The 24,410-nt window shown below is 42.5% G+C and overlaps 1 protein-coding gene across 1 annotated transcript in view; it reads right to left on the reverse strand.

Annotated features, from left to right (window-relative positions):
* The window catches only part of LOC126252574 (zinc carboxypeptidase-like), a 113,644-nt gene that overhangs the window by 25,145 nt on the left and 64,089 nt on the right, over positions 1 to 24,410 (reverse strand). The window contains exons 6-8 of the mRNA XM_049953474.1: positions 16,932 to 17,016; positions 2,427 to 2,629; positions 677 to 761 (exon numbers count right to left, since the gene is read on the reverse strand). Of these exons, the coding sequence (XP_049809431.1) occupies positions 677 to 761; positions 2,427 to 2,629; positions 16,932 to 17,016 (373 nt within the window). The remainder of the gene's footprint in view (positions 1 to 676; positions 762 to 2,426; positions 2,630 to 16,931; positions 17,017 to 24,410) is intronic.

Here is a 24,410-nt window from a genome sequence, read left to right on the forward strand (position 1 = left end):
ACGAATTGCCCTGATATATGCGTCTTATCCAAAACCATTGTACATTCAAATCTTGATTTGTTATCATTGGCGTAGTTTCCATCTTGGCATATTTCACGTGTTCTTTTTTGTTCCAGCTCTGACCCAGTCTCTCCGTGGCACTGTCGACACTATCCAGGCTTTCTGATCCCTATCGATTTCTATTTTCTACCTTCCATCTTATTTTCTAACCTTAGTCTGTCGATTCCTGTTCTTCCTTAGAAACTATTCTCTTTATTTGGTCCTTTCTGTGCAGCTGCCACACATTTCTGGTTGACACCGTTGCTCACATTCGACAAGAATTTGCCCAATAAAATGTCAATAACATAGACATTTTCCTGATTCTATATAGTAATTATTGTATATGTATCATCATTATCGCTATGTATTGCTCTTATACCAATAAGGATGTCTGGTTATATGGAAAAGATGGTCTGAAGGTCTTCTCTTGCCAGGTGAAATAAAAAAAGTCGTTCGTTAACAACAAGTACAGAATGGAAAGAATACCTGATATACGTATATATTAACTCTATCTTTGGTAAGATTAACAGATAAATATGCTGGCTACGTCTAGAGATAGTACTGCTAAATTCATAAAGGACTTTTTATGTGGTTGACTTAAGTTGAGCGAGTAGCTGCCTTACTGTAAGATACTTACAGATTGCATCCGCAACGCTGCCAAAGCCATAATGGGTGCCGTATCTGGATTCCAAAGCTTTGACTGCTTTCTCAGCCATTTTGTGCTGTAACAGATGAAAATACCCCCGTCGTGTTGACTAATTAGGTAACTTTTGAGATTCTCAGGAAGTCTCTCCTGCCTCACTCGCTAGACGGTTTGCAAAATGCCTCTATCAAATTCACGTATTTTTCATATAACAAATAGTAATAGACGTATGACTTTCACTTGGCTTCTTTTATTATTTTTTATAATTTTTATACTTGTTAAAACCACATTGAAGAGTTTTGCCGACTTTAACTATTTGAACATATGCACATCATTAGATGTCTTTATCAACTTTGTACCTGCATTTAAGCTATTTTTTTCTTCTTTGAAGAAAACGTAAAATTATCTGCTCTTTACGACAAACCTTAGCACTATTGCAGTAAATGGTCGACTCAGGAACTTGAGACCAAATTGGAACTCAGAGAAAGAGAGTCCACTCTCTATTAACATCGGAACCATTTAATAGTATACGCTTACACGAGCGAATCAAGCAGTAAATTGGTACATTGATTAATGAAGTTGAATCTTGGAGATGTAGATGAACAGGAAAGCCATATCACGGTCATACTACAAAAATGCCCCAAATTTGACGACACACGTAAAAAATATTGTACGCAACAGATTTACATGTGTTTTAACAAACAAATGTTTTCTACAAATATAGGAACAAAAGAGTGCACTAGTATTTGTCTTCAAGTTCGTCTATTTAGCAAAAATATGAATGAAATAAAAGTTGAAAAATAAATAAGTTATGGTATTTAAAAAGGCATTGTAGGATTGAGATGAATGGGAGAAAGGAATCAAATGATGAGAAGTGACAATGGATGTCCTCTTACCTAAATTCTAGGCTGTGGTATTCGACGTGTGGATGCTGACTGCGGGCCAGTGGGTCACATTTCACCGACGTGAATCACGAGGGTAATTTGAGCTTGCTAATGGGAAACACTACAATCTATAGCAGAGTCTGTGACTACTCCTCTGAACACGTTACCTGCCACTATCACAATTTCGTCAACACGGCTGCCAACACGTCGTCCCTTGCAGTGGACACTGACTAATTTGACTGGAACGTTAGAAGTTGGCTGTTACAGAAAACTAGTTAAGGTGAGACTGGATGGTCCCTGCAGGCTCATGTTTAAAGACAGTCCCAGGAAGGAAACTCATGTTGGTGTGTTTCACATTATTTTCTTTTGCCATCACACAGCAAAGTTCCCACGAAAAGTAGGTCTGCTTTGATAGTGGGTTATAAGAGGACTGTATACATCCGTTACAGTATCATCACCTGGTTAGCTACCTTCCAGCAGAGGTCACATTGTGTTCAGGGCACCTTTCTTAATACAAAGGGACTAAGGTTCAACATCATATTAGTGAAAATAACTATAACATCGAAATTTAAATCATCGAGATATATTTTCGTACCCAACGAACAATATTACCTAATTTCTGCCTCTCTGTTGCCTCAGGAACAAGCAGAAAAATCGTTATTCAAATGTTTCAATTAATTATGTAAAACAAAAATACAAAATAGTGAAATTTGATTCAGTTACGTATCTGTAATTCAACCAAAGAATTCCACTAAAATTTCCATCTTTTCTAATAGTGCACTACTGCAAATGCAAGTGATAGAGACACTGGCAGCCTTTCAAGCAATTCGAATGATTGCGAAAAATGTTGGTCTGCTCACCAGTTCAGCGGCGTTGTCGGCGACTTCGTGAGATGAACCGTAGGGATAGATGAGCAGCTGCCTGTAGTTGTGGAAGCTCAGGTAGACCTGCAGGTCGCTGCCCAGGCTGGTCAGGAACTCTGACATGGCCTTTGTCTCACACTCAGAGAACGCCATCGGTCCAGCGTAGTCCTCACGACATTGGTCGCTGCTGGCTCCCTCCTCTGTGGATATTGAACGATTCTTGAACATTCAGCACTACAGTAGGTCGATAATTAACCAAGTTTTCGCTCTATGGGAAGCTTGAGAGCTGTGCGCTTTATGCTTAGTGATATTCCTATTTAATTCCACTTCTTAAAACTTTCCTTAGCAAATCTGGTTATAACAAGGGCTTATTGAAGATGCAGATGAGTGTTAGCAGGGAGCACGGGTAGAAATATTTCTGTACCAGTTTTCCTATACTGGCATATTTCCCTTTGTGCATTCCCTTGTTTAAATTAAAGGCTAGATTTCAAATGAGCGCAGCTGATGATGTTAGCTGATTCATTTTACCAGCTATAATGATCATTGTAACAAGTCTTGCTGAGTTAACAGCCAGTTGAATTTGGTATTCACTCTGCCGTTTTCCTCTATTGAATTGTTTTTAAAAGGTAGAGTACTGCAAACACGACTGATGTAGTAATTCTGTCACCATATATTAGTTCTACGTGATGATGGCAAATACTGACACCACTGGTAAGTAATCTCGCGTATCCATCCTTTAACGCTTGCTGTGCAGTTTGCTGCTCATGTCAGACTGAGCCTTCCGCTGGCATATGCTACCCGTGGCAGTGTTTGGCCCTGCGTAGTGTTGCCGGCACTCGATAAATGCTCTTGCTTGAGCTAGTGCCGCGCGGCACCTGTGCTATACTGGGGTGGCCGTACAAAGGCGCATGGTGAGGGGATGAGTACGTAGTCAATACTGGCAATCTACAGTCACTGTCTGCAGTGTACACCTTGGGGTGCGTGTCCAACATTTAGCACTGATTTTCACGTTACAATAAGTATGTCGAAGATATTTAGCCACTTTTGTGTTCATGTGGGTTGCAGAAAGCAAACACGGCGCGTTAGGAAGCGACAGCGATAGTTTTCCGAGCGTATAAATTTATCCGTGGAAAGTCAGAAGCATAAACAGTGGAACAAGGATACGCTTCCCCAGCACTGCCAGCTACCAGAGTAGCCACCAGGGGGCCACGAAGTACGAGTACGCTCTGCCTCTCTCTGGGCGGAATGCGGCCCCACAGTCTTACCTGTAGATCGCCGCAGCTGCAACCTAATTTTAATTAGTTGCTGTCTGACATTTAAGGCCCGAAGTTGCGACACTGTCGTGTCCAACTACTGTTTGTAGGCAGCCACCGCAGCGCTTTACTCTTCACAGTGATAGAAAATCCCATTAATATCTCTATGTTCTACAAAAATCACATTAAAAAATCTGAAATGTACGTATGGCTTACATTTCTGTAGTTTCTAACCACGATAGAAATCTGTTCTTAACTTTAATTTGTCCAAGCGAAATAGTTTCCATAACTGTGTAACTTACTAACACATTTTTGTTCCTTGATTACCAACATACCTCGCTCAGTAATAGATCTTACCAAAGGTTGGTATCACGTTGGATTTCATATGTACAAATTTCGGGAGATGACATTCTTTTGCAATTCTGTCAATATTTAAATTGGGACGAGTATGGAGTTTAAATTATCTATCCTTCATTTAAAAAAATCCCATGAAAATTCTTAAATTCACTTACATAATAGATTTGTATAAAGTCTTTAAGCGTTTTACAAAACTCTCCATCACTTTAATGATTGCCAAAGCTCTATTTTCTCTTTTATGTATGACATTTTCGAGACTTATAAACTTTTCCTGCTTGATAACTAGCAAGCATGACGCTCTGTGCTACTGAATCGGCGACATTTGGGAGTCTACAATACCAATCTGACATTGCTCCATTGTTCGCAGCAGCTATCCAATCTGATCATTGTCAAATGTCAGCTGACGTAAATATAACTATAGGCAGTGCTAAATAGCGCATATGAAATACTGCTGAACACTTCGTGCTGAAGGAATGGAATTAGACTCACAAACTGTCACCCTCTATGTTGGTGTGTAGTTGCAACCTCTTTTAAAATGATTGCAAGAATCACTGTTTCGTAAAAGAACATTCTGCCTCCACGAACACTAGGTACAGCTGTGTTGGCGTCTTAAATCAGTTTGGTTTCAACAAAGTAAAAAGTCAGTCTTCATTGGCAAAAAATATACTTAGAAGTAACCGTAGGTTTAATCGAATCAATCATCAATTAAGCTCAATTTCCGTGTGGTTTTATTTTGTTTTTTAACTGTTTTAACAATAAATGTTTCAGATCGAGAAGTATTTCAGATTAAGAAGTTAGGAGCAGATAGGTCATTTCCCGTCGTAATCTATAACAGTATCATAAACAATACAAAACGAAGTTAATACATTTTCAAACGTCATGCTTCGTCACTTACTTTTACTTTGCCTCAAGCACCAGTTATATGCTTTCCTCAATGGATTTCCTACTTCCTTCAACTAGCCCCAGGGTTACCATAAGAAATCAAAAATGAAATTATCAGAAGAAATGTATTCTCCATTACGATTAGCTTGTAAACTCCTACACAATTCCTCTTTAGTCAGCGTTTCATCTGGCATTAAAGACGTCAAACAAATTGAAGTTGTAGTCTGCATTCAGCCTTATTGTTGGCGAGGGAGACATTACATACCTGCCACAGTGTCACATTCTTCTCACATGGGCATGCGAAGATATCACCAGGAAGTCACATATAAGAAATTTACATTTACATACATACTCCGCAATCCACCATACGGTGCGTGGCGGAGGGTACCTCGTACCACAATTAGCATCTTCTCTCCCTGTTCCACTCCCAAACAGAACGAGGGAAAAATGACTGCCTATATGCCTCTGTACGAGCCCTAATCTCTTTTATCTTACCTTTGTGGTCTTTCCGCTAATTGCATACAACACTTTTGCTTGCACGTCATGCTGAGACTACTGATATACTTATTCTTAAAACTGCAACGTGCGTCGTTCTACGAGTTCACATGTCCCAATAAATGCAACCGTTTTCACAAATAAATAAATAAATAAATAAAATAAAATAAAAACATTAAAAAATTACTATTGAAATCTTCATCATCACAGATTGATAACAGCCAATTTGCAATAGCCTATTAACGTCGGACAACAGTTTCTGAAAAAGTGCAATCGTTGCACTACCGTTACTAAGATTTTAGTTTGAGTTTGTGCATGACTCTACAGACACTCCGACCTGCTGGGCTACACAGCACAACGGTTTTCTCGAACTTCGTTGCGATGGCAGCCCTAACTCTTCTTCTGGTTTAAAATGATGTACCTCTTGCCAGCGTCCGAGAAACGGAGCGTAGCCTAAGCAGCGATAGCAACCAGCCTCTCTGTGTTTCTTCCCACGCAACCATTTGCGTCGGACGAGTAACGCCACGTACGATTCGCAAGTGTTTAACGGGTTGCCCACGACGCGTTAGTTATGAAGTGTACGTTAGTTATGAAGGAGAAGTTCTCGTACTGCCGAACGATTCGGCTCGTACACTGTCTAGTTACATTAATGAGACCAGCTGTCAAAAACCTCAATAACCACCTTTTTTGACGCAGACAACTGCGAGACATGCAGGAAGAGAGTCAATGAGATTCGGGAAGGTACAGCGTGGATGTGAAACCATTCTAACTCCAGTGCCGTGGCCAGATGCTGACGTTGAAGATCCATGTCTTGAACAGCCAGAGGAACACGGTAAACTCGTCCTGCCGCTCTTTGACCCACGTATGTATACTGCAAGCTTGTAACACATTGCACTGTCCTGCTGGTAGGTGGAATCGTACCAAGGAAAAACTACTTGCATTTAAGGATGGACCTAGTCCCAAAGGATACATGCATGCTTCTGCTAATCCATTGTGCGTTCCAAAATGAAGAGATCACCCAGGGAATGCCACGAAAATATTCCCCAAACCCTAATTGGTGCTGCGTGTTTGCTTTCGCACATTTCACGCTGTACACGCCAACGGCCACCTGTCCAATGGAGCATAAAAATTGTTTAATCGGGAAACGCCACCTGTCGCCACTCTATGGACGTCCAGCTGCAGTACTGATGTGCAAATCCCAGCCTTCGTCGTCAGTGAACAGCAGTCAGCATGGGTGCCTCAACCAGGCACCTGATGAGGAGGCCTAAATGCAGCGACGTTCGCTGAACAGTAGTTGAGGAGACATTGTTGCCAGCCCATTGGTTGAGTGGGCGGTCATTTGCTCAACAAATGGACGACTATTCACCCACACACATTTCTGCAGTCGTTGTTCACCTCTGTCAGCTATGGTCCGTGGTATGCAACAGTTGCCTCGGTGTCGTGTTTGAAGGGCACCATACGAACTGTTTACAAACTTAGAAATTTCAGAAATGCTTCCAACCTTGGCCCAAAAGTACTGATTGTGCCCTTTTAGACGTCAGACAAACAGCCCCGTTTCCTTAGTACGACAACAACTGCACTGTTTTCCGCTTTCCCCCCGACACGTTCTATATACGCTGCACTGTTACTAATGTCACCTGCCGTCTGTGAGGGGTTATTGCTCGTTGAAGCGACCGTAACCGACGATCACATTAATGTGACTTGACCGTATATTTAGCAGATGCAGCGGCGGCACAGAAAGTAAGAATTTATGGTTTGCTGTTTGCTGCGTGATATAAAGAACGTGTGAAACGACACTAAGAACGCCATATTCAACGAGCCGAGCTTCTCGTTCTGTCCACAGATAGATTATGTCAGGTACGACCCCTGTGAGAAGCATGGACACCTGTGCAGTAACACAGTCTGGGCTGCTAGTATCGATATCGTCTTTCAGGAGCAGAAAGAAAATAATTCACACAAATGCATGGTATCGACGAGCAACTGGTTTTCTAATACTTCCAGTGCGGTGTGCACCCTCAGAGTGCCAGAGATACAGACGTCGCTCTGTAGCGCTCACAGGGGGAAGAACTCAGACATGTCCAATGAACAGCGCTCGTTTCTGACAGGTCGGTTGTGCACAGTCTAAAATATGAAACTAGGAACAATACCTCTCCATTTTTGAGAAAACCATCCGTAAAGTCCATTACGCGCAGTGGACTAAATTTGGCGAACTCGATGGACAATTGAAAATTGGGCATTTTTCAACATTGTATACGGGTACGAAAACGCATAGTTTAGAATGTTATATATATTGAGCAAGCAGTAAAGGAAACAAAAGAAAAATTCGGAGTAGGTATTAAAATCCATATAGAAGAAATAAAAACTTTGAGGTTCGCCGATGACATTGTAATTCTGTGAGAGACAGCAAAAGACTTGGAAGAGCAGTTGAACGGAATGGACAGTATCTTGAGAGGAGGGTATAAGATGAACACCAACAAAAGCAAAACGAGGATAATGGAATATAGTCAAATTAAGTCGGGTGATGCTGAGGGAATTATATTAGGAAATGAGACACTTACAGTAGTAAATGAGTTTTGCTATTTGGGCAGCAAAATAACTGATGATGGTCGAAGTAGAGAGGATATAAAATGTAGACTGGCAATGGCAAGGAAAGCGTTTCTGAAGAAGAGAAATTTGTTGACATCGAGTATTGATTTAAGTGTCAGGAAGTCGTTTCTGAAAGTATTTGTACAGAGTGTAGCCATTTATGGAAGTGAAACATGGACGATAAATAGTTTAGACAAGAAGAGAATAGAAGCTTTCGAAATGTGGTGCTACAGAAGACTGCTGAAGATTAGATGGGTAGAACTAATGAGGAGGTATTGAATAGAATTGGGGAGAAGAGGAGTTTGTATCACAGCTTGACTAGAAGAAGGGATCGGTTGGTAGGACATGTTCTGAGGCGTCAAGGGATCACCAATTTAGTACTGGAGGGCAGCGTGGAGGGTAATAATCGTAGAGGGAGGCCAATACACTAGGCAGATTCAGAAGGATGTAGGCTGCAGTAGGTACTGGGAGATGAAGAAGCTTGCACAGGATAGAGTAGCATGGAGAGCTGCATCAAACCAGTCTCAGGACTGAAGACCACAACAACAACAACATATATATTACACTGTAGAAACAGCCGACATAGGGCTCTAGAACCTAGAGCACGTTATACTGAATAGCTTGTAATCATTAGATTTGAGGAGATGTGCTCTGTAGATGTGTGCACTCCTTTTCATTAAATATTTTAACTGTTTGTGGGAAGTCCCCCTTTTATAGCCACACTTCACTTTTAGGACCATATTTTTTAAACTGTATGTGTGTTTATATAACCTAATTTCTAAATCAGGCGACTGTTGTTGTTGCAGGGCGGAGCCTTGCCCATAAGGAGAACGAATTATTAATCATGTTATATACTGTCGTTGGCGTTCTTCATTGCATCATCGTTACTAATACATACATAACGACTGTCTTACTGCTGTACTTCAACATCTTCACCATCTGATAGGTCTAAGATGACTGGCTGAACAGTTTATAAATAGCTGTAAATATGTAGGTTTCAGTATAATGAATAGTGTTATCCTTGACACTAAGTATAGTGTTCATTGTTATCTTAGGAGCGAGTATATGCTCGAGCGGTTAAGCGTCTTTTATAAAAAAATTATGCAATTCCATTGATGATCTTGACAGCTTGTGCTTGCTGTGAAGTATGGAGGGTTGCATGCTGATTCATGATCCACTGGAATACACGGCTGTGGGGAAGTGCTTCAATTACAATTAGAAGAAAGCAGTGTATGGTTGTCCTGCGACTGGTAACGGAACAAGTTATGCTGGCCTAACGCTGGTGTTGCAGTGATGTATACGCTGCAGTTACCTAAGAGAGAGAGAGAGAGAGAGAGAGAGAGAGTCTGTGTGTGTTTGTGTGTATGCTGTCATACGTCGATAAGGTTAAAAAATAAATTTTTTATGACATATATTTATTTACAACTAGCAATTGCAGTAATGGCCAGTACATTCATATTCGCAGAAAAACTAGTCTGTCGCATCACCCACTATGAAGTACATTCTGTACACAAAGGCTGCAAGCTTTATTATGCAACGGCTTTGTAGTCATTACATCAGTACTGCATGTATCTGTTTGTTGCATAATGCACTCCAGGAAGATGTCTCCAATTTCAATATCCGCAGAGTAAGAAATCTTCATGTTGACTCCTTATATATACTCTTCTTCATCACTATCATTATTATTTTCCGGCAGATTTCTAATTGTTTCTTCATCACTTCATCCTCCTCTTTGAAGCTTATGGAACATATCAACTGATGGTTCCAAACAGACTTGGTCATCAATCTCGCTCAGTACTAGCTTCAGCTCTGCAACAGTGGATGACCACATTCATCCCCAACTTTTCATTCTGATGGATTTCTCCACTTACACCCAAACCCTGTGTTTGGAGCACTTCACGTAAGTTGATTGCTTTCTACAGCTTCAACATGACCTCGGTGGAGTCCTTCGCACATTCGTTCGGCAAGGAGGCAAAACGTCCATGTCGATAGTGGCGTTTAATTGATTCCAAAATCCCCTAGTCTGAATCAGGGCCGTCACTTTGGTTGCAAGACTGAATGGTTGTATATCATCAATAAACATTGTCAGTTATAAGTACAGCTTTCAGCGGCAGTTTTTTTTCTCCTTCATCTCCTTTCTCACAGCTAAAACAAATGTGTCGTGGAGCCACTGAGAGGATTTTTTCTGTGTCCATCTATAATTTCTTCCAAGCGCAGTATTGCACTGGTAACGTATTTATGTCACTGTGCTGAAAACAACGTGGATGTTGGAGTTTCACAATCACCTTGAGTGGCAGTTTATGATTGCTACTTGTGGTAGAACACGCCATTAATGTTACCACATTGTTTCTGTTGTTTATACCCAAGAGCTTCCTTCTCGTTCTTGACAGCTAATGTTTTTGAAGGAAGCCTCTTTGAAAAGAGGCGTGTTTCATCAGCAATGTACAAAGTATCAGCATTTAAATCTTCTTTTTCTATTATCTTCCGTATCTTCTTTTCAAAATGTTCTGCATATTTTTTGTTAGCTGAGCGACTTTCCCTAGCGACTGTCAGCTCCCACGCACGACGTTGTGCTTTTCAGTTTGACAGCCAAACTTCGCTTGCTGCAAACGAGTTATTGCCCGCAGGTTGTTTGTTAAATACAACTGCTTTTTCCTTTATTATCGCTCTGATTACTGGAACACCTCTACTGCAGTCTTGTATAAGCCTTCTATAAAAAGCTAAGTTCTTCATTCTCATTATATCATATAACTTCCTGTTTTCTGAAGTCGTTCTCCATTTGCTTCCAGTACTGTAGAATAATAATTTTTGTTTTTGATGTCACAAATAGTTGTTCATCAAACGCTGTACTCAATAACAATGGATTTGTACAAAGCACTTCGGTTCAGTTTATCTAAAACAGTGAGTTTCTGCTTTAGGTCTAGAATACTGTGTTTCCCTTTAGAAGCACTTATACTTAAATTTAAAGAAAGTCACAATTTGAAACATGTATCATTGCTTAAAACTGCAGTCAACTAACATTATTACTGGGCTGGATAATTCATTGCTGTGCATATCATTTCTGCTTTAGTGACTAGACGCTACATTTATTAGAGGCCAGACTACTGAGGGCAGGGTTAGTGACAGTTCACTGTAGTAGTTCTCCTAGTGTTGTAATGATAACAAAACAGCTCTAACACACACATAATACTACTACTAATAATAATAGTAATAACAATAATAATAATAATAAGACTAACAAAAATACTGAAAACAGAATTGACAGCAAGAAACAAGACTAAAGGTATAAATACTTATGCTATACCAATATTGACCTATTCATTTGGAGTAGTGAAATGGAGTAACACAGAACTAGAAGCACTCAATACACTTACACGATCACAATGCCACAAATATAGAATACATCACATACAATCAGCAACAGAAAGATTCACGTTAAGCAGAAAGGAAGGGGATTTATCGACATAAAAAACCTACATTATGGACAGGTAGACAATTTAAGAAAATTATTTATAGAACGAGCAGAAACTAGCAAAATACACAAAGCAATCACTCATATAAATACATCGACTACACCACTACAATTTCATAACCACCTCTACTACCCTTTAGATCACATAACATCAACAGATACGAAGAAAGTAAATTGGAAAAAGAAAACACTACATGGCAAGCACCCGTATCAAATAACACAGCCACACATAGATCAAGACGCATCCAACACATGGCTAAGAAAAGGCAATATATACAGTGAGACGGAAGGATTCATGATTGCAATACTGGAGCAAACAATAAACACCATATATTACAGCAAGCACATTATTAAAGATCCCAATACCACAACACATAAATGCAGACTTTGCAAACAACAAATAGAAACAGTAGATCACATCACAAGCGGATTTAAAATACTAGCAAACACAGAATACCCCAGAAGACATGACAAAGTAGCAAAAATAATACATCAACAACTTGCCATACAACATAAACTAATAAAACAACACGTTCCCACATACAAGTATGCACCACAAAATGTACTGGAGAATGATGAATACAAATTATATTGGAACAGAACCATTATAACAGATAAAACAACACCACATAACAAACCTGACATCATACTCACCAATAAAAAGAAGAAATTAACACAACTAATCGAAATATTCGTACCCAATACAACAAATATACAGAAGAAAACAGGAGAAAAAATTGAAAAATACATTCAACTGGCTGAGGAAGTCAAGGACATGTGGCATCAGGATAAAGTTGACATTATACCAATTATACTATCAACTACAGGAGTCATACCACACAATATCCACCAGTACATCAACGCAATACAGCTACATCCAAATGTGTATATACAACTACAGAAATCTGTAATTATTGATAGATGTTCAATTACCCAAAAGTTCCTAAATGCAATGTAACATATACTGTACAGTTAAAAGGTCCGTGTGACTTTCAATTTTTAACCATACATAACGTCTGAGAAAGGAAAGAAATAATAATAATAATAATAGTAATAATAATAATAATAATATTTAGAGGTGAACGAAATACTTACTGATACGTATTTCCAGTACAATTCACAACCACTTCTTGTATGCTGGGAGATGGCTATACATTTTAAAAAGAGTATACAATTCAAGGAAACAGTAATTACTTGAGCATTAGGCCACCCTCGAACACTCAGGTAGCTGGACGAGCTGCACATTAATCTCTACTATCCTATGTCAGAAGATTAGAGCAATAGGAGTACTCAACCGTTAAGAGCACTTTTCATTGTGTCCGCACACTTAAGACCCTGCAGTGTAGGAAAATCGGCCAGTCTCTGGGGAACTAAACAATTGGCATCTTCAGGAGTCACAAATCATGGATATCAAGGCAGGCACCAGCGCAGTCATGTGCGATGTTCCTTCAGTATTTGTAGATACACATGGTAGTGAGCGCAGCCAATCATCACCCAGCAGCAGCAGTGCCCTATCACAAACTCTGGGTGTAGTTCGTTATGGACAACATACAATGGAAACCAAAGCTGTGAGGTCAGCAGAAGAATATTTAGACCTAAATTCTTTCCTCAAGTTACCAAATTTCAAGCGTTCAGGGATAATATGCCAACCTCCATCCTAATGTATGGGTGGAGTAGTTTGGCTACACCATCCCAGGATCAAGATCCATTCCCCAACAGCTGGAATTTATTTGCTCCCATATTAATGGAGAAGCACCAAACCGGACATTATATTCAGTTTAGGGAAAATTTCCATGTAATGTACTGGTTAACAGCTATGAGAATTGGTCACCCAAGTGACACTGCCAATAGTTTTTCTGTTTTGATTAGTTCTGTAACTCATGTTGAACAAATTTTTGTTGCAGCAAATTGTAAAAACGCCTGTTCCATGAGCATCGATCCTACAATAAACATGTTTACTTCATGAGAAGTGGTCACTTACGTGACACTGATAATTGTTTCTAGATTTTGTTTGATTTTGTAAAGAATTTGTAACAATTATTTCTCCACATGTTATACGTGTTCACCTCTTGTGAATCGGTCACTCAAGTGTAGCTGGTAACAGTCATATTTTTGTTTAGCTTTATAAAGAAGTTTTGCAATTATTTATCCATATGCAACACATGTTCACTGGTTGAGAATGGGTCACACAAATGATACTGATGATAGTTTATGTGTTTTGTTTAATTATGTAAAGGATTTTTAGAATTATTTCCCCATATGGTACACATGATGACTTCATGAGAATAGGTGACAGAAGTGACATGTTAATTTAGTTACCTGTTCCTTGCTTAATTTAAGTAAGGCTCTTTTTATATTAGTTTGTTATACTAATTTTATCTTAAATATTCAATTAAATTATAAATCAATTAATTTTCGCATGTTGTTATTATTATCATTGTTTTACCCTTTCTAATCTAAGTTATTCATTTGCTCCAAAGATATACCTACACATTCATGCAGAATGAATAATGGTTGGAATGTATGCATTTGAAAATTGAAGTTCTTCGTGTTCTAACAGTTCAGCATAAATGTAAATGGTAATCATTTATAGCATTGAGGATACAGCCACAATATGTAGTCTCTCTGAGTTCTTTACTTTTAATTTTTTTTTACTTTTTGTTTTCTTCTGCTCGCAATAAATGTCGACGAAAATCGTTTGGTAGAGATTCCACCATGTTTCTCAGTGAATCCTCTACATTCACCAATTTTAAATCTAACTGGGGTGTGGGGGGCTGACGTGATGCGATGGCCTGTTCCAGGCATCCTCCACATGTATTTTCCCCTTATTTCCATGCCACTTTTGTATACGAAATGCTAATTATTAATTTGCATTCCGATTCAAATTGATTTACGGAACTTACTATTTCATTACGCGATTGGTTAGGATGGAGCATCTTTTCTTATTACGTCTTCTTCTGCTTGCAAGCAAATTTACTATGTGGTCTTAGGAATTTCTTTTTGTTGTGTAAGGTTTTGGGACAGTGGGGGATAGTGCATGTAACAGCTGCAAGTAAATTGTGATTACTTGAGCACTATGCTGTCCCTGAACACCAGGCACCAAGATAGCTGAATGAGCCCCATACTTATCCCTACCATCCTGGCCAGTAGAACTAGAAGTCAATGTCAGAGTGCAACTAGCATGGTGAATAGAGAAATGGGACACAAGTAGTCAAAGCCCTGAGTAATCCACCCACTATGAGCGCTTTCAGTCATGTTTGTGCTCATAAGATCCTGCCCACAGAAACGTAATATTTTGTCATCAGGACGTTTTGAATTTCACTTTTCTTCAACTTGTAGAGGAAATGCCATTATAAGCCTCAGTTGGAATTCCTCGATATTCGCAACGAACAAGCCTTCCAATACGAGATTTTTGGTTTCTACGTGCTCTCTGAACTCTCGATGCAGACCGGTGGATACATTTTAATTTGCTGGTGGGATCTGACGATGCGTGGAGGTCGCAGAATGGTGAAAATTTAGGTCCTTTTCCCTGTGATTGTCTGGAAGAATTGTATGGAGGACTTTTCTGAGGTCTTCAACATGGCAGAAATTTTTTAGGGTCACAGCCTTGCTCAAAATTTTGGTGGAGTTCCAGCATGGTGTGTCTGACTACAGTGGGTGTTTTGTGTCCATATGATTTAGAACTTCAGGTTTCACTTCATCCTCACTGGTCTCAGAATATTTGCGGCGTTGATGTTCGGCAAGAACGGCGGAAACAAGATTCACGTTGCTCAGAAACAGCTCCACTCCATATACCAGCTACTCCCAGCAGCCAGCGACACCACACCCATGGTAGGACCGCAAAAACAATGTAGGCCTGGGAATTTGGCAGATGTGGCAATGAAATACGTGTCTCGTCAGATCTAGAACAGTTTTGACCTGTGTTTCAAATGTACTTGGCGCCTCATGCACTCACTCGCTTACTCGCAATGGTTCTTTGCTGATATCACGTGTATCTTAGTGCCCAGCACTCACTCATGTCTAAGAATCGCCATTAAGGTAAAATAAGTAGAAATTTATTTCCTTGCTGATGAGTTTTCTGTTTTCATTTTCCATTTAGTAATTCTATTGTGTACTCGTGTTTTTTTACACTTTTCCTTTTATTATTGTGTTAAAATTATGTTCATGGTTTGATGATCACAATCGCATGACCTTTATATGATCAGGCAGAACATCAACTGAGATTTTTTCTAGTATCATGCTGGTGGCGACCCTGTTAATCTATTATCTTTTGTACAAAATCATTGTATCTTGTTAATCTCCCGTTAGATTCATGTTCTTCACTCGCACTTCTCATAGACGCCTTGTTTTATTTGAATAAATTTTAAATTTATCGGTTCAATGTCTTTAATTTCGTAGTAAATGGTTTCCATTTTTTGCCTTACTGCTAGCCTAGGCTCTTCTACCATAAAAACCAGGCGAGGCCCCGCTGACAACCTCAGGAACTTTATTATGTGTTTCCTTAATAAGCCACAGCTGAATCTTATTAAGTAGCCTAATCGTTTCTTGGGGGGTAAGCTAGCATTTGTCGTTGATTTGAGGTGAGAATGTACAATTAAATTTATATTTGTTTACCCAAGGAGTATTGGTAGATCGGTGTGAACATCAGCCCTTGCATTCCTGTCATCTGGCCTGTTGCATTGCCATTAATTGTTCGAGAGCTGTATGCTGGCGTCAGCGATTCGGGGAAAGCTGGTGTTGGCATCATCAATTCCGGGAATGTTAATGCTGATGTCAGCAATATTTTGTCCAGAACCCCTACTGCCATGACTTATAAAACTCGTAACATTCAAACCTGTCAGTTGCCTTCATTGGAAATCGGGTTATTAAAATCATCCTGATGTCCGAGGGTATTTCATCGTTCGATAAGCCTTGCATATCAGATAGGCCAGTATTTTGTTGTTCAAGAAACTCAGTAACTGTGAGCGAGTGTCACCTTTACCTACAGGTGTCATGTTTACACTTAGATACCAAATGAGATGGTAACTTGGTTCGCACACTAGACTCGCATTCGGGTAGACGACGGTTCAAAGCCCCATCTGCCCATCCAGATTTAGATTTTCCGTAATTTCCTTAAATCGCTACAGGCAAATGCCGGGATGGTTCCTTTGAAAACGGCATGGCCGATTTTCTACCCCATCGTATTTTGTAATCCAAGCTTGTGTTCTTTCTGTAATAACAGCTCTATTAAAGGGCTGTTAAACTCTAATTTTCGTTCCTTTCTCTTTTTAGGCTTACGTCTCTCATTGTTCTTAAACGCTGCTTGCAGTGTCATATCTCATCTCCAGCTTTCAGCTATCTCTCCTTTGCTTACAAAACTTGTAACTGTTAAAAATTCTTGACTGAGGATGTGCTAGATTGATACCTGAACCATCTAGGAATTTTGCAGTATTTAAGCTGACTAAGTCGTTCGCTTACCTGACCAGCGATGATCCCAGTTTCGATTACCGTCGGTGCCAAAGCACGGCACGTGTGGCCGACGCGTTTTGCGCCACATGCGATCCTGATAACATATAAAAGACAGCAAGATAAGATATATTACTGCCTATGTAAACTAATATTTAGCCGGCCTGAGTGGCCGAGCGGTTCTAGGCGCTACAGTCTGGAGCCGCGCGACAGCTACGGTCGCAGGTTCGAATCCTGCCTCGGGCATGGATGTGTGTGATGTCCTTAGGTTAGTTAGGTTTAAGTAGTTCTAAGTTCTAGGGGACTGATGACCTTAGAAGTTAAGTCCCATAATGCTCAGAGCCATTTGAACCATTTTTGAACTAATATCAGCCACTCATTTTCCCTAAAATTCGGTTACAAAAAGTTAGAATGCGGCTTGTCAGCTCAGTCCTACAAATATAGGTTTATTTTTGTACTATTAAAACTTTGGCTGTAGTTAGGAACAGAGTAACTATGCTGCCAATGTTTGGAAAGTTTTTCAAGCGTCTGGAAATTCAGATTTTCAATATTTGCGTGACGCTCTCCCATGAATCAAACACATTTGGACCATTTGCACCGCCCTTCTTTGTCATATTTGGTAAGGATTCCACGCAAAATAGGAGCAATATGCTAAGAGGGACGCAAATGGTTCAAATGGCTCGGAGCACTATCGGACTTAACATCTGAGGTCATCAGTCCCTTAGACTTAGAACTACTTAAACCTGACTAATCTAAGGACATCACACACATCCATGCCCGAGGCAGGATTCGAACCTGCGACCGTAGCGGTCGCGCGGTCCGAGACTGAAGCGCCTAGATCCGCTCGGCCACAGCGGCCGGCAAGAGGGACTCAAAATGATGTCTGTTACACAACAGAATAGTATATTGGTGCAGCCAGAAAAATTTGAAAGATCTTCTCTGGCAGCGGCAGTGGTAGACCAGAATGAGTCAATAGCCAGGCAGAATTCCAGCGAGAGAGAATCATCAACGGTGCAGCAGCAAACACAGAAGCTATTGCGACATCCTAAATGAGCTAAGCAAGTAAAAAATACTTCAGTATGACATCACGGTGACAAGAGACATCGTAATAATGGTAAATACTTAAAGCATCTCAAGATAGAGCAGGTGGATGCCAAATTAAATGTACAGTTCACTGACATGGCAAAAAGAACATTGAAGGGTGAAGTTGCGAAACCTGACGAAATGAGAAGAGCAGGGCGCATGATGTCATTACTGCCTCATTGTAGCCGAGTGCTTCAGACCATCCAGCACAAATACTATTTCTGCTTTGGTGGAGTTCTGTTCAGTTTATAAGCATCCTGCTGAGAGTCGTGGCCCATGTTGGTAGACCCTCTGGTCATCTCAGTGACCTTCAGTCTTCTATCGAGCAGCAAGTCTTATTTGGTGAACTTGGTCCCTGTGAGCTGCAACAGTCGACTACTGACTCCAGACCGATGGGGAGCTGTGATTGTTACCATCCAGCTGGCATTCTGAAAGCCTAACTAGCACGCTGGGAGCAGATTGTCATCCGTCATCGTGTGGGCGTGCCAATGCTGCCGCTTGCGTCCAGTGTTGGGGCAGACTTCGACGGTGCCGGTCTCTCTCTCGTGATGGGAGGCCAAAGCACTTATTTACATGGGTTCAAGTACTCTGGGCATAGCTGGTAGACGCCTTCCCTGTGTGCAGCTTACGACCAGCGTCATGGCCATCTTACGCCACAAGCTGTTGGTCACCTTGAGCAGCGCAGACGGCCATGCATGCTATACACGCGGGGCAGTGGCCTCGTGACGACATTGGTGCCGTGCACTGAGGCTGGCACCACCTCTGTGGCTAAGGGCCGTACCGTAACCAGCACAAACTGGGTGGGCACTTACGTCTCACACTCTCCCCAGCACTGGCTGCCTCAACATCGACAAATCAACTCTTGTATATGTGGACAATAAATGTTTCATATTTTAATACTGTGTTAATAACATCTTCAGACTTTAAACAGGTAATTGTCCTCGGAGTTCGCATACCCACGTCCCTTGGATGCTCAACCGTCGACTTCCTGACCTCGATCTGACCGCGAACCACCTCCCACTGTAGCATCATACCACTGGGGCACGACATTTCTAAGCAGTGTCCCAAGTAGGCGGATTGCAATTCATAGCATCCTACCAATGTGCTGAAGTCTGTCACCAGCCTTACCTATGACTGAGCCTATGTGGTCATTCCATTTCACTTCCTTACAAAACGTTAAAAACGAGGATTTTGTCTGAGTCGATTGATTGCAGTTAGACCCATTGATATTTCGGTACTAGGGTTCTAATTTTCACAGTTCTAAAATTAGAACAAGTTGTCAATGTTTGTAGCAATTAGAAATCTTATTAACAAATTGGTGACAGACTTCAGCACATTGGTAGGATGCTATGAATTACAGCTTTTTACTGTTGGTACTTCGTCGTAGATAACTACATCGTCTGCACAAAGTGTAGGGTTACTATACAACGAGTACCACAAGTGTCCCTAACTCCCAATCGATCGTCGCTACACAAACCAGGAATTACTTCTACTTGCGTTGATGATTCTCTATTAAAGATAATATGCTGCGTACTCGCTATCATGAAATACTCATTCGACTCACAAATTCTGTTTGAGACTCCATATGATGATACTTCTAGTAATAAAAGTCGGTGACGTACCGAGTTGAATGATTTTCGGATGTCGAGAAATGTTGCATTCCCCTTGTGGCATTTACCTAGTGCTTTCAGAATATCGTGTGAGAAAAGTGCAAGTTGAGTTTCCCATGATCGAATTCGGAATTTATGCTGATTGGCGTGAAGGAAATTTTGTTCTCAAACTAAAGAGTAAAATGTTGTCTTCACCGAAAAGTGGAAATGTTGAAAGAAAATCGACAACGAACTTTGGAATTCGGTGCAGTATGATGCAAATTTTGAACTCGTAGTTATTCGTTATACGAAGACTACATCCAATACAAAAGCTGGCAATAAGTGTGGTTTGGACGAATACGACATGTGATGGTGAATCGCTTTGGAGAATAAGCTAATAACTCTTCTTTTCTCAAGGATGTCCAAAAGAGAGTAACCTTGCAAATACCCTGAACTTTGAGCTAGAGTTCTTTCCTTTGTACAAGACAAACTGAAAGATGGGACACTTACCTCGCAAAAAATAATCCAGTTAAGGGGCTTAGAGATTGCGAAAACCATAAATGAGCCGCAGATGGAATTCCATGGGAAGGTCGTTTAGTTTCAGAACCTGCGAAATAGTCGCGAATAAAAACAGTGCTCCAGGAAGTATAGAATTTTTTTTTAAATTCCAGTGTGTATGATCTCAGCAATTTTCGGCAACTTGCAGACGATAATTATTGTGATCATAGACTGGAATTAAATTCTGTAACTTTTAGTGGTCTGGTTAATACGTAGAAATGGCCTCTGTATCCTACAAAGTTCTACAGTAACACAAAAACTGCCAGCAAGCTTTACCGAGAAACGTGTCACCTTACTGAGATTCGTAATCCAAATGCGACAGCGGCTCTCTTAGCCTCTACGCCAGGTCGCAACGCCGACGAGAAGCTCGTCTTTCGGGACTTACCGAGCAACACGAGAGTAGGCTATAAAGGTGAGGGATACATCGCATTAGAAAAACGGACTGAAGTTCCACTGTTAAGTAGATACTGCACAGAGGGGAAAGCTGTCGATTCTCAAGTGCAAAACATTGCCCAAGGAAAATTCCCCTAAGTAGTTAGTGATTCGTTGCCACGAAAGAAGCCGGATGACAACAGAATTAATTATAGACTAGCTAGATACTGCTTCGACTCGTAGACCTGATGCGCTTCACAATAAGAGAACTATGCTACTGTTGAATGCTTTTAAACTCTCACGCTGATGTAGAGAATAAAGGTGCTGCACTGAGGACAGACCTAGTCGCTACACCCAGAGGAATGACTTAAAAACAGTAGGTGCCTCATGTCGTAGCAAACAAGCCATTTAAATACCATCTCGGAAAATATTATTCCAACTGGGTTCTTGAAATGTATCATGCGCTCAGTCCACCTGGCAGGATTGAAATGCCATCACTCAGCCTTATGTGTGAATAGATTCGCTCTTCATTGCACACAAAATCATCAGATTCTGTCAGCAATGGCTTCAAGAAGTGCTGCATGTTCAGTGTACAGGATGGTAGTGAAGAAAACGTATTTTGGGATGAGACTGACGAAATGTGATTAAGACCGACTATATTACGAACAGTTTTTGTGAACCGGTAATGTGAGATATTTTTTCTAGCCTGAATTTGACTCATTTTCCACCTTCAGAATGAAGGGTATGGCTTATATTCGTATTCAGCTTGTACTCACGCCCATGCGACACATACAGCAACAAATTGAGGACTCTCTAGGTAGTGCTCCGACGTCACCATCAGACCACCTTGTTTTGCTTCATTGGTTCACAGGTGCCGCGTAGGATGATATTGTGGAAGCTGCACAATATTTCAACTAGGCAACTGCTCGTCATTTCCAGGTCCTGACTGACGTGTTGCTACAATGGCTCACAATATATACGCTGACACGCTACAAAAGCGCAGGCGAAAAGGGTGGAGGCTTTAACGTCATCGTAGACGAATCGTAGAGCACGGCGACATCCAGTGCCCCTTGCCGGAGAAACGGGCCACGGTCTCCGCATTCGCGATGCGGGAAAAGCGCGGCCGTAAATAGCGGCCCAGCGAGTGCACGGGTATCAAATAATATGTGGAATGGAAACTGTGCTGGGTTCTATTAAAGACAACCTAGGTCCAAGGAGACCAAGGATACATAAAATCCCGTGCCAGTGTGGGAAATCATACGTTGGCCAGGCGTGTCGCACTGTTAAGGATAGATGTGCTGAACACAGCCATCACACCAGACTGGGTCAGCCAGAAAGTCTGCTGTGGGTGAGCACTGTCTTGACACGAAACTCAGCATGAACTACGGAGAGACGAAGATCCTTTCGTCCGCTTTCACGTACTGGGACTCCATCATTAAAGAAGCTGTTGAAATTCGTATAATTTACGACCTAATCTACAGAGACACGGGATTTCAACTCAGCAAGGCACGAGAACCAGCATTGGCGGTACTAAGGCATCGTCGGCCGCAGACGAACCAATCCGAGTCAACATGGATTGTCGGCACACTTAAACTGGGCGCCAGCATTCTGGCCGTGCGCTCGCTGGGCCGCTATTTGCGGCCGCGCTTTTCCCGCATCGCAAATGCGGAGACCGTGGCCCGTTTTTCCAGCTGGGGGCACGGGATATCGCCGTGCTCTACGATTTGTCTACGATGGCGTTATAGGCTCAACCCTTGCGCCTGCGCTTTCCTAGCGAGTCAGCATATACACTCCTGGAAATGGAAAAAAGAACACATTGACACCGGTGTGTCAGACCCACCATACTTGCTCCGGACACTGCGAGAGGGCTGTACAAGCAATGATCACACGCACGGCACAGCGGACACACCAGGAACCGCGGTGTTGGCCGTCGAATGGCGCTAGCTGCGCAGCATTTGTGCACCGCCGCCGTCAGTGTCAGCCAGTTTGCCGTGGCATACGGAGCTCCATCGCAGTCTTTAACACTGGTAGCATGCCGCGACAGCGTGGACGTGAACCGTATGTGCAGTTGACGGACTTTGAGCGAGGGCGTATAGTGGGCATGCGGGAGGCCGGGTGGACGTACCGCCGAATTGCTCAACACGTGGGGCGTGAGGTCTCCACAGTACATCGATGTTGTCGCCAGTGGTCGGCGGAAGGTGCACGTGCCCGTCGACCTGGGACCAGACCGCAGCGACGCACGGATGCACGCCAAGACCGTAGGATCCTACGCAGTGCCGTAGGGGACCGCACCGCCACTTCCCAGCAAATTAGGGACACTGTTGCTCCTGGGGTATCGGCGAGGACCATTCGCAACCGTCTCCATGAAGCTGGGCTACGGTCCCGCACACCATTAGGCCGTCTTCCGCTCACGCCCCAACATCGTGCAGCCCGCCTCCAGTGGTGTCGCGACAGGCGTGAACGGAGGGACGAATGGACACGTGTCGTCTTCAGCGATGAGAGTCGCTTCTGCCTTGGTGCCAATGATGGTCGTATGCGTGTTTGGCGCCGTGCAGGTGAGCGCCACAATCAGGACTGCATACGACCGAGGCACACAGGGCCAACACCCGGCATCATGGTGTGGGGAGCGATCTCCTACACTGGCCGTACACCACTGGTGATCGTCGAGGGGACACTGAATAGTGCACGGTACATCCAAACCGTCATCGAACCCATCGTTCTACGATTCCTAGACCGGCAAGGGAACTTGCTGTTCCAACAGGACAATGCACGTCCGCATGTATCCCGTGCCACCCAACGTGCTCTAGAAGGTGTAAGTCAACTACCCTGGCCAGCAAGATCTCCGGATCTGTCCCCCATTGAGCATGTTTGGGACTGGATGAAGCGTCGTCTCACGCGGTCTGCACGTCCAGCACGAACGCTGGTCCAACTGAGGCGCCAGGTGGAAATGGCATGGCAAGGCGTTCCACAGGACTACATCCAGCATCTCTACGATCGTCTCCATGGGAGAATAGCAGCCTGCATTGCTGCGAAAGGTGGATATACACTGTACTAGTGCCGACATTGTGCATGCTCTGTTGCCTGTGTCTATGTGCCTGTGGTTCTGTCAGTGTGATCATGTGATGTATCTGACCCCAGGAATGTGTCAATAAAGTTTCCCCTTCCTGGGACAATGAATTCACGGTGTTCTTATTTCAATTTCCAGGAGTGTATATCGGTGAGCCATTGCAGCAACAAGTGCTGTTCACTGCCTTTCCGATGTGTCAAGTGTGGTGGTTCGCATCCGTCAGAGGACTGTAAACTCCCAGCCTCAGAAAAACCCATGTGTGCCCACTGTTTGGGAACCTCTCACCATCCCCACCATCTGGCTTCCGAGAATGGTTGTCCTGTACACCAAAAGGCTATGAGCTCTTCCCGACCTCCATGAAGGAAACCAAGGAGGAATCGGCCACCCCCGCCATCACGGGTCCACACCCATTTCTCAGTCTTGTGGGGTAAGTCCGGCGACCAATCCACCACTGATGCTCAGGCGCCTGACGTGTCTGCGACACAGGAGCCCCTCCAGATCCATCCCCTACGACCACATTCGCTGCTGCAGCTCAGTCTCATCCGTCTTCTGTGACGCATACCAACGCCCACCAGGCTGCAGTCTCCTCTCGCCCACCTGCTGAAGTGCCACATCCCTCCACTGCGGTACCTTCTCCACTAGCCATCACGCCCACCACTGCCCGCCACAGGGTCAAGCAGCCCCCTCCTCCCCCCAGGATGTTTCCCCAGTGGTGGAGACAGATGCTTCTTTCCGAGATGTCATGCGAGAGACCCTCCAGGCCATCTCTCTGTTCACGCGGCCTCACATCAGGGCTGTCTTTCGCGGAACAGCTCAAAAGAT

Source organism: Schistocerca nitens, chromosome 4 (assembly GCF_023898315.1).
Source record: "Schistocerca nitens isolate TAMUIC-IGC-003100 chromosome 4, iqSchNite1.1, whole genome shotgun sequence".
Taxonomy (NCBI): Eukaryota; Metazoa; Arthropoda; class Insecta; order Orthoptera; family Acrididae; genus Schistocerca; species Schistocerca nitens.